The sequence below is a fragment of the Hemitrygon akajei genome, chromosome 24 (genome assembly GCF_048418815.1).
Source record: "Hemitrygon akajei chromosome 24, sHemAka1.3, whole genome shotgun sequence".
NCBI lineage: Eukaryota > Metazoa > Chordata > Chondrichthyes > Myliobatiformes > Dasyatidae > Hemitrygon > Hemitrygon akajei.
Window position 1 is genome coordinate 461,988 of NC_133147.1, and position 17,113 is coordinate 479,100.

A 17,113-nucleotide genomic window follows, 5' to 3' on the forward strand; every position below is an offset into this window, starting at 1 on the left:
CTGTGACATGTATGTACAGTGAACGCTTTAGAATTTTCTCTATTTCTGCATAAATATACCCTAAAATGTGATCAGATTTTCATGCAAGTCCTAAAACTAGATAAAGAGAACACAATTAAATAAATAACACAAAAACATTATACTTGTTCATTTATTTATTGAAGAAAAATGATCCAATATTACCTGTGTATGTTGGAAAAAGTAGTGAATCTCTAGGATTATCACTTCATTTAAAGGGGAAATTAGTTAGGTGTTTCAATCAATCGGATGGCAATCAGGTGAGAGTGTGGGAGGCCCTGCTCCATTTAAAGAACATAAACCTGGGCCTTCACCACACAGGTTTTTGGAAGTGTGCCATGCCTCGATCAAAAGAGATTTTTGAGGACCTCAAAAAAAGTTGTTGATGCTCACCAGGCTGGAAAAGGGTACAAACCCATTTCTAAAGTGTTCGGGTTCCACCAATCTGCAGTCAGCCAGATGGTGTACAAATGGAATAAATTCAACACCGTTGTTACTCTCCCTAGGAGTGGTCGCCCAACAAAAATCACTCCAAGAGCAATATGTGTAATTTTCCAGGAGGTCACAAGAACTCCAGGGTAACATCTAAGGATCTGCAAGCCTCTCATGCAATGGCTCATGTAAGTGTTCCTGAGTCTACCATCAGACAAGCACTGAACAACAATGGTGTACATGGTAGAATTGCAAGGAGAAAGCCACTACTCTTCAAGAGCACATTGCTGCTCATCTAAAGTTTGCTGAAGACCATGTGGATAAGCCAGAAAGCTATTGGAAAAATGTTCTGTGGATGCATGAGTCTAAAATAGAACTTTTTGGCTTAAGTGAGAAGCGTTGCGTTTGGCAAAAAGCAAACACTGCATTCCAGCACCAGAACCTCATCCCATCTGTGAAACATGGTGGTGGCAATGTCATGGTTTGGCCGTGTTTTGCTGCCTCGAGACCATGACGGCTTGTCATCATTGATAGAACTATGAATTCTGAATTATACCAGCAAATTCTACAGGAAGATGTCAGGGTATCTGTCTGTGAACTGAAGCTCAAGAGAAAGTGGGTCATGCAGCAAGGCAACAGCTCTAAACACGCCAAAGAATGGTTAAAGTAGAAGAAGTTTCACGTTTTGGAATGGCCGAGTCAAAGTCCTGACCTTAATCCTATAGAAATGTGGAAGGACCTGAAGCAAGCAATTCATGCAAGGAAGTCCACCACCATCCCAGAGTTGAAGCAGTTTTGTAAGAAGGAATGGCCTAAAATTCCTCCAAGCCGATGTGCAGGACTGATCAACAGTTACTGGAAACATTTGGTTGAAGTTATTGTTGTACAAGGGACTGAAAGTAAAGTTTTGCATACTTTTTCCAGCAAATACATGTAATATTGGATCATTTTTCTCAATAAGTAAATGGAAAAAAGTATGATGTTTTTGTGTTACTTGTTTAATTGGGTTCTGTTTGTTGAGTTTTAGGACACGTGAAGATCTGATCACATTTTAGGTCATACTGATACAATAGAGAACATTTGAAAGGATTCACAAACTTTCTAACACCACCATGCCTTCGCTGTGACAGGGTCAAAGTCCTGGAACTCCCTCCCTACAGCAGTATGGGAGTAGCCACACCTCTGCTGCAGCAATTCTGAAGGAGCTTCCCACCACCTTCTCAGTAGTAACTGGCAACAGATAATTAAATGCTGTCTCCATTGAATAAATGATTTTAAAAAAAGAGTTCTGTCATCTACTGATTCTATGTTCAAATCCTTTTCGCTCAGGAGGGGTAGAGCAGGCAGAATCTTCAGTCATTAACTATCTGCATTGGGGAATAGATCTGGTATTAATTGGTTCAGCCTCCTGCTCATCAGGAAGTAATGGAGCTTGAAATGTTGATATTGCTGTTTGTGCTAAACTTGGAGCCACAGTCAGAGGCTTCTCTCTTTGTGAAATCCTTATCCCGAGTGCAACATGCTGCAAGCCCACAGCACCCACTAGTCAGCAAGGCTGGGGGTGCATAGCACTAGCATTCAGCTACTTGCAAGTATGCATGTCCTGAACACAGCAGCCCCTGTAACTTTAACTGCAGAATGAAGTGACACAGATCTGTGCACATCAGTATCTGGATTCGGCCTGGCATAGCTAGATACTTTTCTAGAAAGTGTTTTGATTTTAGGTTGTTAAGTAAGTTTGGTACCAAGCCTAAATAGCAATACTTGATCTTCCTGCAGCTTGAAGAGCACAGAAATACACAAAAACAAATGAGGCTGCTACAAAAGAAACAAACCCAGATTATCCAAGAGAAGGATCACTTGCGGAATGAGCATAGCAAAGCCATTCTAGCACGTAGCAAGCTAGAGAGCTTGTGTCGTGAGCTGCAGCGCCACAACCGAACACTCAAGGTAAGCTGATTGTTCATTCTAAATGGGTGGGCAGACCATATCAATGGGAATCGGGTTTAATATCACCAGCATATGTCATGAAATTTGTTAACTTAGCAGCAGAAGTACAATGCAATTCATGATAATAGAAAGAAAAATAAAACTCTGAATAGCAAGTGTGTGTGTGAATAACAATAAGTGTGTGTGTATGCCCTAACCCTGATATAGGTTAATTAAATATGTCGTGCAAAAAATAGGAACTGTAAAATGGGTTCAATGCCCATTCAGAAATCAGATGTCAGAGAGAAAGAAGCTGTTCCTGAATCACTGAGTATTTGCCTTCAGGTTTCTGTACCTCCTTGATGGGTAGCAATGAGAAGAGGGCATGCCCTGGGTAATGGTGGTCCTTAATAATGGATGTTGCCTTTTTGAGGCATGCATGTGAAGATGTCTTGGTTACTTTGGAAGCTAGAACCCATGATGGAGCTGACTTATTTTACAACTTCTGTAGCTTCTTTTGATCCTGATAGATTAATGCAGTTAAATAATTTGATTCCTGTATCTGGTGGTAAATTTGCTTGTCTTTTGGGGTGGTTAGCAATTGGCCACATGGTAGAAGACAAGGATGTGGCCAGGATCCGTGAGAGTTTGTCTAGATAGCCAGGGACACAGTGAGACAGGAAAGGAAATACTTAAATGATTTCAATGCCTGAGGTTTAACAAGCAAGGCAGACAAACTCACAATATGGATTGGTTCTGGGACTGGCATATCAAACCCATAACAGAAACATGGCTGAAAGAAGGGAAGGCCTGACAACTTGCTATTCCTGGATACAGATGTACAGGTGTGACTCAAGTGCAGTTAAGCCTGGAGAGTTGTGTAGCTGTTTGATGAGAGGGGACGTAACTGCTGTACTTGATTAATGTTCTTGGTAGATTGTCCTGTTTGGCCACATGGTTAGAAGTTGGAAACAAGAAGTCGAGTGCCACTCTAGTGGGGGCTGTATTATTGACACCCATCCAATCATCAGTAGGAACTCGAGCTGGTGTGTGGAGAAATTGCTCATTGTTGTAAGAATAATAGAGTTGTATTAGTGGGAGATGTTAATTTCCCTGGTATTGGCTGGGCCACCCAAAGTGTTAAGGGCCTGGGTCGGATGGAATTTATGGAATGTGCAGGAAAGTTTACAGAGTCATTATTTGGAGGCCTCAACCAATGTTCCCTCTAATTTATAATGACCAGTGTCAACAAAAATCTTGCTCTGTGCAGTTTTTTACCCAGTGATTACAACATGTGCACACTGAATAATTTGTTCAATACAAACAGTAGAAATATGCCAGTTCTAACATCTGTAGACAAATCATCACAAACTCCACATTGTTAACACTGTCTGCATCAGAAACTGGAAAAGGAAATGTGATTGTGTACGATCGTGAAATGTACTTAACATGCCAATGAGGTAGAGGGTGACAACCCTTTGTGCGCCAGTAGCAAAAGATGTGAGCGCGCACACCTTAGAGGGAGTGTTGTCCTCGATTTAGGAAGGTGCGATACCAGACCTCTTCTTGGGAATGAGGCAGAATAATTGAAGTGGCGGTTGGGGAACACTTCAGCTCTAATGACCGTTACTCTTAGTTTTAAGACCGTAATAGAAAAGAATAGGTCAGGTCCATGGGTTAGGGTCCTAAACTGGAGCTGGGCCAGTTCTAGAGGAATTATTTTTATTTATTTTTTGTTTAGAGATATAACATAATAACAGATCCATTTGGCCCAATGAGTCTAATTAGACAGATACAGCAGGTTGATGGGTGGGCCTGTTTGAAAGGGAAGAAACTAATGTTAAAAGCCTCGCATTTGCCAAAGTGATAGCAAGTGTTCATGAGCAACGTGTTCCTGTTAGGGTGAAGAGTAAACCTGGTAAGTTCAGGGAAATTTACCTCTTCCCCTGTCTGTCTTGAGCCACAGGAGGTGGGTGGGATTTTTAATTAATGTTTCATCTTTGTGTTCACTGAAGAAAAAGCTTGTAGTTGCTCAAGGGATAAGCAAAAAAGCTTTGGTGAGCCTCCATATTGCCAGAGAGGATGTTTTTGCAGCCTTGTAACACATTAAGGCAGATAGATCCCCAGGGCCTGGCCAACTGCATCCTCAGACTTTGTGGAAGGCCAGAGAGGAAATTCTGGAAGCCCTTATAGATATATTTGTTTCATTGTTAGCCAGTGATGTAGTTCTGAAGACTGTTGCTGTTCTGTGGTTTAGAAAAGGCAGCAAGGACAAGCCAGAGAGGCTTAATATCAATGGTGGGGAAGTTCCTGGAGGGAATTTTGAGGAACAGGATCCACCAGCATTTGGATAGGCAGAGTGGAAATTAGAATTCCACCGGGCTTTGTTAGTGGGAAGTTGTGCTTGACGTACCTTTTAAGAGTTTTCTGAAGAAGTAATCAAAAAGTTAGATAAGGGTAGGGCAATGAATGTTGTCTATTTGTACTAGCAAGGTCTTCGACATGGTCATTACATATATTAATTGGTTATGATGACCTGATTGAAAATGTAGATGTAAGACTGCATATATTATGAAGATTGATGGCGAGTAGCATAGCACACTGACAATGGATACCGTGGAATATCGATCAGATGCAGATAAGGGCAAAGAACCTGACCAAATGTGAATTATTGCACTTTATGATATTGAACAGTAAAGACACATGAATGCTCAGGATATGTACATTGTGTAGGTAGAAGGGATTCATTTAGTTGTTTTTTGTTTCCTGATTTAATTAGGTTGGCATAACCTTGTGGGTTGAAAATCTTTTGTACTTGTGTATTGTACTATGGTATGCTAATCTGAAAGGTTAAATCCCATGGACTCCAGGAAGAGCTAGTTTAGATGGATTCAAAAGTGGTCTCTGGAAATGGCAGATACTGTACTGCAGGGATTGGTGTTGGGGTCATTCTTATTTGTTATAACTAAATGATTTGAATGCACTAGGCTTGATCAGTACGCTTGTGGATGACACGAAATTAAAAGTGGCTGATAGTGAATAATTTATCATGGATTACAAGTGGGTCTTGATCAGATAGGGAAGTGGGCTGAGGAGTGGCAGATGGATTTTGATACAGGATGCAATTTGGAAAGTCAAACCAGTGTAGGATTTATACAATGAGTAGTAGGGCACAAGGGAGTGTAATGGAACAGAGGGGTCCAGGAGTATGTTGGGCTTGAAATTCTGCCCTGTGTTCGTTTAGGAAGAGAGACAACCAACACCGGAATATTACAAAACTTGGGTTTATTGCAGAATTCGTAACTGGCACAGCGAATCCACGGAGTCGCTGGAGAAGGCGCGTTCTCTCTTCCCCTTACAATCTGCTCTTATTTATACCCCTTTTCCCCCCAGCACAACCCCCCGCTACAAATTAGGTAATATCGGGCACTTGCGTCCATCTTATTGGCCCGATGCCATACACTCACGAGTTACCTGTTTCTTTTGTTTACTGAATCGCGTGACACTAGTAGTTTCGGTGTAGCGGAATCCCCAGTTTCGCTTCCCCCCTCCCTCGCATTCTGGTCTCCTAATATTACGTGAGCCACTCCTGACCTGTAATGGCAGTCTCGAATTAACCCTAACATTAACCCTAACAAGTACAAGTGCATAGTTTGTTGAAAGCAGCATTATAAGTGGATGGGGGGGGGGGGGGGGGAAGGTGTTTCACTCACTGACATTGAGTCAGGGCAGTGAGTACAGTAATTAGGATGCTATGTTCAGGTCCAAGTACAGGATACTTGCCTTCATTAGCTGGTGCATAGAAGACATGAGCAGACACTTCATAAAACATTGGTTAGGTCACAGACACTATAGAAGGGACCTGATTTCTGAGAAATCTTTTCACCTTAAAGAGATCTGAAAGGTTGGATTTTCATGCAGAGGGTTAAATAGAACAAGGTGCCAGAGGAAGTGGTAGAGGCACAATTAATAGTGCAAACCTTTGTATTTAAAAGGCTTTTGTGCAGGTGATTGGATATAAAGGGAAATCAGATTAGTGTAGTAAAGCATTAGAGTTGATGTGACTGAGCTGCGCCGAAGAGCCTGTTTCTATGCTGTATAAGTTTATTTTTCCCTAGTTCTGATGAAAGTTCATTAACCTGAAATGTTCACTCAATTTCTTTGTACACACATTGTCAAGCACTTCCTCTTGAGTACTTCCACCATTTTCTGCTTTTCTGTTTTTCAGCATTTATAGTAAATTGCTTTTGCATAGGTTACATTTGGACTCTTATCCAAGTCAAAAAAGTATGTAAATAATCAAGGCCTCACTAGTTACAACTTGGCAACTTTAAAATAGCCCATTTATCCCTTGGACCTTACAAATTGGCACTAGCAAGACATAGTGATGACATAGTGCTCCCAGGATGAGGCTTTCCGTTCCAGAACTTCTCAAATGTCCTCTTTCTTTCAGGATCGTGGTTTCCCTTCTGGCGTCATCAAAGATGCCCTCACCTGCATCTCCTCCACTTCCTGCACTTCAGCCCTTAACCCACCCTCCCGTCACCACAACAGGGACAGGGTTCCCCTTGTCCTCACCTACCACCCCACCAGCCTCCGGATCCAGCATATTATCCTCCGCAACTTCTGCCACCTTCAACAGGACCCCACCACCAAGCACATCTTTCCCTCCCTACCCCTCTCAGCTTTTCGCAGGGATCGTTCCCTCCGCGACTACCTGGTCCACACGTCCCTCCCCACAGAACTCCCACCTGGCACTTATCCCTGCAAGCGCAAATGATACACCTGTCCCCACACCTCCCCCCCCCTTACCACCATTCCGGGCCCCAGACAGTCCTTCCAGGTGAGGCAACACTTCACCTGCGAGTCTGCTGGAGTCATCTGTTGCATCCGGTGCTCCCGGTGCGGCCTCCTCTACATCGGCAAGACCTGACGCAGATTGGGGGACCGCTTCGTCGAGCACCTACGCTCCGTCTGTCACAATAGACAGGACCTCCCGGTTGCCACCCACTTCAACTCTGCCTCTCATTCCCATCTGGATATGTCCATACATGGCCTCTTCTACTGCCATGATGAGGCCAAACTCAGGTTGGAGGTGCAACACCTCATTTATCATCTGGGTAGCCTCCAGCCTGGTGGTATGAATATTGAATTCTCCAATTTCCGGTAATTCCCTCCCCCTCCCCCTTCCCCTATCCCAGGTCCCTCTCTGCCTCTCTCCCCTTTCAACTTTCTGCTTCTTTATCTCTACAGTTCTTTCATGCTTATCCCCTCCCACTCCCCCCTTTATCTTTCCTCTGATTGGTTTTCCACCTGGTGCCTCTAGGCCCTACCCCCTCCCCTATCTCTATTACTGGGCTTCGGCCCTCTCTTCTCCCCCCCCCCATTCCTGATGAAGGGTCTCGGCCCGAAATGTTGGCTACTCTTTTCTCACGGATGCTGCCTGACCTACTGAGTTCTTCCAGCGTTGTGTACGTATTCCAAGACATAGTGATGTTTTGCAGCAGCAATGGGAACTAATTACTCTATTAAATACTCTTTATGTGGACTGCAATCTGCAGCCTGTAATTTCCCTTTGGGAGATGAGTTTTTAAGCAGTCTGTATGACCTGAGTTTTTGTGGTATCCTGAAGGTTCTGGTGAACCTGGGCTCCCGAATGCAGGTACAACTGTGGCAGCCTTTGCTGGAGCAGATTCCGGGCCAGATTGACGGGATGGGGCCTGGGCCAAAAAGTGGAAAACAGACTGATGTTTAGTCAATGTAAGCACTGTCAGATTAAAAAGATGAAGGACTTTGAGGCAGAGGGCGAAGATTGAACCAGTGTTCAGCTCACTTTTCCATGAGGCTTCACTCACCTCAGTGCTGAACTGACTGCAGCTGTGGCATTGATCGATGTTCACCTCAACACTGAGTGGGCTCCATGCCTCTGGCCTGCAGGCATCAGTGTTCACCTTGACACCGAGCCTGTGACCTGTGGACATCGGGTTCCTGGAACGGTTTAATTCGCCTCATTGCTGAATGGACTCTGTAGCTGTGGACTTGCTTTCAGTGACTCTGCAGTTCATATTCTGTGTGTTCTCTGTTTTATTGTTTGTGTGTTTTGTTCTTTATTTCTCACACTGGATGTTGACTGGGGTTTTTTCATGGAAGAAGATTAATCTCAAGGTTGTAAATAGTCTACATACGTTGTACTTTGAACTTGTGTTATCTCAAAATTCAGAGTATATTCATTATACAAGAATGTATGCTATATGCAACCTTGATTTGTCAATTGCAAGCATCCACAAAATGAAGAAACCCAGTAGAATCCATTTTTAAAAAAAAATAAGACCAACAAACACCCAATGTGCAGAAGAAAAAACAAATTGTGCAAGCATTAAAAGTAAGCCAACAGCATTCAGAATTGAAGTTCATTAAAGTGAGTCCAAAGCCACAACACCTGTCCTCACTGCAGCTGATCCAAGAACCTGTTAGTTGCAGGCCACAGCATCAGTTCAGCACCTCGCAGAGCAGCGATGCTGAACATTGGCCCATTTCGCTCTTCTGACCCCAACACCCTGACTTTTTCAATCTAGCCCAGTGCTTAAATTGGCCAAACAGCGAGTCAGTCCTTACTCTCGGACCCGGGTTGTGTGGCTTCGATATGCTCTCTGGCCGGGGATCTGCTGCCTTGATTAAGCCCGTACTGAATCTTTCCAATTCAGCCTGGTGCTTAAATTGGTCAACCCTCTGTTTGTTCCTTGTTCTCGGGCCTGAGCCCCAGCCCGACTGCCTCGACTCAGTTTGGTTGCTTTGAATAGTCTCCAAATCGCAGCCAAACATTGGCTTGTTGCCCGCTCTTGGGCCTGGGCTCCACCTTGATTGACATGTCTCCTCCACACTGCAACAGTCCTGCACCTTTGAGATTTCAGTTCACACTGCAAAAATGCCAGGTGGTGCAGGCGGTTCTAAAGCTCAACTCTGACGGGGAAGTTGCAGACTACTGATTGCAGTGATCGTTTACCAGAAAAGAGTGTGATAAATAGTTAGTTGTTCTTGCTACCAGCAAGTCATTGTTGTGCTTCACCAATACCATCTTGTAAAACATCCTCTCTGTGTAGATCGATGGTTTGCAAGTTGGTTTTTTACCTTGGATGCCTTGTCTTGGTGATTATATTTGACAGCCCAGTTGAGGTTTATTCCTTTGTCAGAAAGTTTTGTTAGCCAGTGGGTCAATTTCAGCTTTATTACATGCCATAAAATGTGAGACACGTAACAAATAAAATTGTTGCCTTTCTTGTGTTTGTCAGTATTATAATTTTATCTGTTTATAAAATATTCCCAAAGGAAGAAGGTGTTCAACGTGGAAGGGATGAGGAAGAAAAGCGTAAAGAGATCACTTCTCACTTTCAAGTAACTCTAAACGATATCCAGGCACAGATGGAACAACACAATGAACGGAATTCCAAACTGCGCCAGGAAAACATGGAGTTGGCTGAGAAACTGAAGAAACTGATAGAGCAATATGAGCTGCGAGAGGAGGTAAACCAATTGTAATGTTTGTCGGAGACTGTCTGTTCGAAATGGAGTTTATTGTCTTGTTCTACATCTGGTTAATTGAATTGGATGTGGTACAGTGGATTGCTAGAGATGAACACATTTTGTCAAGGGTAGCACAGTGCAAGGTTGAGGAGTGGGACACTGGTCCACACTTCCGGATCTTTCACTAATTTCAAGTATCGCACGCACTCTTATTGTGATTTCCATGTACTGATTAAGGAAACTTTACTGAACACATTTGACATACTGCAGTTTTTTTGAAAGTATTTTTTGTCTTATTTCCAATCAAATGTTCTGAAGCTATCAGCAAACATTTGACCAAACTTCTTTCTATTACGTAAAACAAAATGCCAACAGCATTCATGCTTCTTCCAGGTGGCAAGTAGGGTAGAGTTGTCTTTACTTGGAAATGTTTGATTTCAAATATTAACCCTTATATCAAAGTATTCAGACATTATATATGTGAAGACACAGTATATTCTGCTTCAGATAAAGCCAAGGCTTGTTTATGAAAGTGGCAGGATTGACAGGGGTGAGGTTTGGTGCAATGCTTTATATTGAAAATATAGTTTGTCCCAGTGAAGTAAGCATCCTTTTAGCAAGTTCATTTGGTGAAAGTAAAGCAGGAGACAGTGTCTACAATGGCATCGGCAAAATGGTACATGCAGGAATCAATGAACTGATTTTGTGTTGAGATGGTATCAGTTTTTAATCATGAAAACTTGTTCACAGCACATTGACAAAGTGTTCAAGCACAAAGATCTACAACAACAACTCATTGATGCCAAGCTCCAGCAAGCACAGGAGCTACTGAAAGAAGCAGAAGAAAGGCATCAGAAGGAGAAAGATTACGTGAGTTGTCAAATCCTTTGAACTTTCTCTTTCAATTATTATGCACATAAAGGCACCAGTGTAATTGAACATGCTGATTTGCTAACCATATGCATTTTACAATGCCGTAAAAGGAGATTAAATATTTCAAGGCAATTTATGCAGTATAAACAGGCAAAAATATTGACAATGCTAGAAAATAAATTATTTGGCAGGTTGGCCAAAAGTCAGTCAAAGAAACAGTCCATTCAGTCCATCATATCCCTGCCAATCATTATTTAGTCATATGTATTGATCTCATATTCCAGCATCAGACCCATTAGTCTTCTGTACCTTGTCGACTCAAGGGCTTTAAGGGAATACTGACCTGACCACCTCGGGTATTGATTTCCAAATAACTAATAACCCTGGATGAAAATCTTGCCCTTAACTTCCCTCCAGTGCTCTTACTCTTCACCCTAAACCTGTGTTCTCTGGTTTTACATGCCTCTGTTATGGGGAAAAGCTTCTCACTATCCTGTCTATGTTCATAATTTTGTACCCTTCCATCAGACTCCCACACCTTTCTCCCACTCCCATTCCTCTGGTCCATGAAGCAAAACCAGATTACCTTGTCATTCCTCTGAACTGAAATGTTCCATCCAAGATAACATCCTGGTGTTTTTCTCTTCACTCTCTCCGGTCCAAATCATGTCCTTGTAATATCCTTGTTTATCAATAATCCATCTCCCTCTGCCTATTCGGGCTCTGTTTCCACTGCTCCATGGGGAAGGAAGTTCCAAAGATTGGATTCTTTGAGAATAAGCAAAGGATGACCCCTTTAATGGGATTATGTGGGTGACCCCTTATGTTTGAACAATGAGCCAGTTCCAGATTCCCACAACAGGAAACAATTACTCTATAACTGCTCAACACCACTCAGGATTGAACATGTCATAATTAAACTACCTCCCTCTTTTAATCTCGAGAGAATGCAAGCCTCATCTGTCTAACCTGTCCCCATAGATAACCCAGCACTTTCAGCCATTTGTGTAGCAAACCTTCCCTGAACTGTTTCCAGTGTACTGACATCCTTACATTGGGAGACTATTCCTGTACTATGTATTCCAGATCGGGGCTCACCAGAGGCCTCGTAACCAGATGAAGAATCTCACCCAAAACGTTGACCATCCAATTCTCTATGATCGTTCCACTGTGATCCTGAAGTTTTTTTTTTGCTCGAGGTTCCAGCATCTGTATTCTCTTGTGTGTCAATAATCTTTTTACATTGTGCTTGATTCCCCGAGCAATGTGCTAACACCCTATAAGCTTTCCTAATTGTTTCTTGTACTACATCAGATTGGAAGAGTTTAGTCCTAACATACACCACCTCCGCCAACAATAACCCAAACCAGTTCCCAACAGGGGTCTAGTCCTAACATATACCACCTCCACCAACAATAACTCAAACCAGTTCCCAACAAGGAACTGTTGGGAACAGTTAGTAGTCCTAACATACACCACCTCCACCGACGATAACCCAAACCAGTTCCCAACAAGAGTCTAGTCCTAACATATACCACCTCCATCAACAATAACCCCAACCACTTTCCAATGTGGGTCAATCAATGCCTTTCAAATGGCAAGGGAAAATGTTACATAAAGCTTTTTGTGATGTTTTTGGAACTGATTTATGCTAGAACCTTTCCTGATATAAATTTCTAATTATTAATTGAACAGTTAAACCCTTTATCGTGCTGGGTATGACATTTGGCATAAATTCAGATCATTGTCATTCAACCCTATACTGCCAAACAAAGCAACATTCCTCCAGACCAAGGTACACAGCACAGTACATGTATCTCACACACATCAGGTAATATTACCACAAACAAATTAACATATAATAAACACGAGGAAATCTGCAGATACTGGAAATTCAAGCAACACACACAAAATGCTGATGGAACACAGCAGGCCAGGCCAGGAAAGATAGTAAGAGATTCTCTTACTATCTTTCCTTTCAGTTAGTCCTGACGAAGGGTCTCGGCCTGAAACGTCGGCAGTGCTTCTCCCTATAGATGCTGCCTGGCCTGCTGTGTTCCACCTGCATTTCGTGTGTGTTGCTAACATATAATAAGGTTCCTTATACAATTTTAAAAAGTAAACGGTATTACACTACTGGCACCTTATGTGTGATGAGACCTGGGTGATGCCAGGGAGTTCAGCTGCCTGAGGGAAGAAGCTGTTTCCCATTCTAACAATTCTTGTCTTAATGCTATGGTACCTCCTGCCTGATGATGGGGTGGAGAGGGGGTCAAAGAGATTGTTGGACAGATGGGAGGGGTCATAATGTTTTAAATAATTTTTCATAATGTTTTCAATGCAATCAGAGAAAGACTGCAGCAGCTGGAAACATCCAGCAAGTTGTGCAGTCTCTGTGGAGAGAAAATCTTTAACCTGACTTGTTGTTTCCATTTTTCCTGAAACAATCGAATGTCCTTGTCCTTCCATAGAAACCTCTCATTTTTTCTCTTCAATGTTTTACCTTCAACAGGGAGAGATATTATAAGATAGCATTGCGGCATTAAGGGTGACACTAAGGGTAATGTTATTACAGCAACAGAGGCCTTGGTTCAATTCACACCACTGTATGTAAGGAGTCTGTATGTGCTCCCTGTGGCCATGTGGGTTTCCTCCAGGTGCTCCAGCTTCTATCCACATGCCAAAGACACAAGACCATAAGATATAGGAGCAGAATTAGGCCATTTGGCCTATCAAGTCTGCTCTGCCATTTCATTTTGGCTGATCCAATTTTCCTCTAAGCCCCAAACTCCTGCCTTCTCTCCGTATCCCTTCATGCCCTGACCAATCAAGAATCTATCAACCTCTGCCTTAAGTATACATAAAGACCAGGTCTCCACAGCTGCCTATGGCAAAAATTGCACATGCTATTAGGTTAATTGGTCACATGGGTGTAATTGGGCAATATGGGCTCATTGGGCCAACTGTTACCATCCTGTATCAAAATAAAAGTTTTACTCTTCAGGAAAAATGTCACAGCAGTGCTCACACAGAACATACTGGATGGCTCATCTACTGAGGTTAAATGGATGGAATTGAGGAATAAAACAGGGAAGATAACATTAATAGACTGGATTTAGAAGAGCAATTCTGTAGAGAGATGGCAGACAGTTGCAAGTAAAATATGGCTGTGATAGATTATTTTAACTTTTGCATATTGACTAGGACTCCCATACTGTAAAAGGACTGGATAGGGATAGTTTGTCAAATGTTCAGAAAAGTTTCTTTGATATGTAGAGGTTTCAACTAATGTGAATGGATTATTGAATTTTCTATTAGTGAACAAGACAGGGCAAGTGACAGAAGTGTGTGCAAGGAGGTACTTTGGATCTAGTGATTGCAATTTCATTAGTTTCAAGTTAATTATGGAGAAGGAGGAGTCTGGTCCTTGGGTAGAGATTCTAAATTGGAGAAAGGCCAATTTTGATGGCATCAGAAATAATCTGGCAAGTGTTGATTAGGATAGGTTGTTTTTTGGCAAAGGGATGCTGGGCAAGTTGGAGGCATTTAGAAGTGAAATATTGAAAGTTGATAGTCATAGAAAAGTGCGGCATAGAAACAGACACATCTAGTCCATACCAAACCTTTTAAAGTGCCTACTCCCATTGACCTGCACCCGGACCATAGCCCTCCATAACCGTCCCATCCAAACTTCTTAAATCAAGCTTGCATGCTTGCACTTGTGCTGGCAGCTCGCCCCACACTCTTATGACTCTGAGTGAAGAAGTTTCCTTTAAGCATTTCACCTTTCACTTTTTTTGGGAACCTCTATTGCTTTTGCTCAGTCTAATATTGATTAGGGATCTGATAAATTACTCCTCACAGTTTTGTGCCATTAGTAATTTCTTGGCTCCATCTAAAACAGATTGAAGAATGGTTTGAATTTACAAATAGTGAACGCCAGAAAATTAGGAAATTTACATCAAACAGAAAATGCGGGGAATATTCAGCTGGTCATGGTGCATCTGTGAGAAGAGAAGCAAAGCTGATGTTTCTTCATAATTGGAATAGAGACAATGAACTAGTTCAGCTGCAGAAACTACATGATGGGGTTGTCTCTGGGGGTTAAACAGAGCAACCTTAGATGAACTGTAAACAAGGTTATCAGGTTAGTGAGTGAATGGGGGCAGTTTTAGAGTGAGAACATGAAGAAAGAATGTTAGTTGTGCAATATAGAGTAGGAAGGCCCAGCAAAGCTGGTGGGGCAACTTTACTCTTCAGAGGGACAAGGAAGGGATGGGTAGACAGTCAGACTTTTTCAGAGTGGGAATGTCAAATACATTTATGATGAGATTAGATGTGGGGTTGTTTGTTTCTTTAAAGAGTGGTGGGTGTTTGGAACAAGCTGCCAGGCATAGTGATGGAAGTATGTATGATCATGGTGTTTAAGAAGTTTTTAGATAGGCGCAGGAATATGGAGGGATCTGGATCACGTACCGGCAGAAGCGATGAGCTAAATTTGTATTATGTTGACTTGAGAGGCTTTGGTGAGAGGCTAAGAAGAAAGACCGATAAGTTTTACTTTTCACATTACTCTTAGAATGAGTGCAATGAGGAAGTTAGTTAGGCCAGTAATGTGCTTCTCTTGTAGGATGTGGGAGATCAGGGTCCCACATCCTACAAGATCCTTTGTCCCTGAGAACTACGCCTGTGCAGTGTGTAGAGCTCCAGCTCCTCGCTGTCTCCATTAAGGAACCATATGGGATCTTGAGCATATTGAAGATGAGGGTTTCAGTGAAGTGGTCACCCCTGAGGTACAGGTGGCAGATGTGTAGGCAGCTGCCAGGAGAAACAAAGGACACAGACAAGACAATGCAGGGTGCCAGAGTCAGCATTTAGAAGGGCTAAAAAGGGTTATGAAATTCTTAGTCCTACTTGCCAAGAACATAAAGACAGTTTGTACATCTAGTGTAGCTGAAAAGGGATAGGTCCACTTGTCAAAGATGTGTGCAGCCAAAGGAAGTAGGTGAGGTCCTTGTTGGATACTCATCAGCAACATTCCCTCTAGTTTTTTTTTAAACAGCTGCGCAGACCAGCCAAAGCTCTGAGTAGAAAATTTTTACAGTCTGAAAACTACGTGACACTTTAAAGGTGGTGGGGGGCGCTTTGTAGCCGGGGGGGGGGGCAGCTAATGGCTTACAGGCTTAATTTAAGAAATGAATTGCTTATAACCATTTGATCTTCAGTGCCTCAAAATTGATAATAATAATCACATAATCACCTCATCTCTTGCAAACCCACTGTTCTCTTAGACGTTGCTTGAAGCACATTATAGTTGTTGAAAAGCAATGTGACACTTGTGTATTTGGCATATCATGAACGCAGAAATTGTGCTATTTTTGGCCCCAGCCTACACATTGTTGCTGTTTGCTAAGGTAGTACAGTGTTAGCTAGTATGATTCCATACTCTAATCATGCAGTGATGCAATTTCTGTGAATTAGGATATGGTGTTCAATGGGGTAGAGTTCAGAATCTGCACTTTTGAATGGTCTTGACCACATTTCTGTAGCTTGCAGCCTAATAGAGATATCACTGTCCCACTTTATGTACCTTCTTCAAGATGACACCATTGAACAACGTGGCCTATGGTGATGTCCTACTGACCAATCACGAATCTACTTTTCTTTCAAATATGATGCTAATACTGAGCTGTATGCAGTTCAAGCAACACACACAAAATGCTGGTGGAACGCAGCAGGCCAGGCAGCATCTATAGGAAGAAGTACAGTCAATGTTTCAGGCCGAGACCCTTTGCTAGGACAGGTCTCGGCCTGAATCGTCGACTGTACTTCTTCTTATAGATGTTGCTTGGCCTGCTGCATTCCACCAGCATTTTGTGTGTGTTGCTTGAATTTCCAGCATCTGCACATTTCCTCGTGTATGCAATTTTAACTTGATTTCCAGATTTATTTTCATTTGTGATTGAGTGAAAAGATTGAAGTGTGGGATGATTTAGGTCCTGAAGAACGTAAATTTCTCTATAGCAAAGAGTTCTCAAGGGTCAAACTTAGAGTTCTGGCTGCAGCAAAGAGTGTGGACAATAGTCCAACCAGAAGAGTCTGGAGACAACAAAATCTTGGACAGGATCGGGGCTTGTTACATTTCCTCAGTTTCTGTTTACTCAGATGCTGCCTGAAAATTCATTTACTTCACATTTCACCCTGGAAATGGTGACACAGATGATTATGGAAGTAAGGAGGCATTTGACACACTCCCCTAGGCAAAGGCATTGAGAATAAGAGTTTGTGATATCATGTTGCAACTGTACAAAACTTTGGTCAATTTTCAACTATTCTGGTC

The 17,113-nt window shown here is 42.4% G+C and overlaps 1 protein-coding gene across 1 annotated transcript in view; it reads left to right on the forward strand.

The window, feature by feature from the left end:
* Nucleotides 1–17,113, forward strand: part of LOC140715779 (alpha-taxilin-like) — a 63,707-nt gene that overhangs the window by 24,727 nt on the left and 21,867 nt on the right. Inside the window, exons 4-6 of the mRNA XM_073028158.1 lie at nt 2,230–2,400; nt 9,706–9,900; nt 10,651–10,770. Of these exons, the coding sequence (XP_072884259.1) occupies nt 2,230–2,400; nt 9,706–9,900; nt 10,651–10,770 (486 nt within the window). The remainder of the gene's footprint in view (nt 1–2,229; nt 2,401–9,705; nt 9,901–10,650; nt 10,771–17,113) is intronic.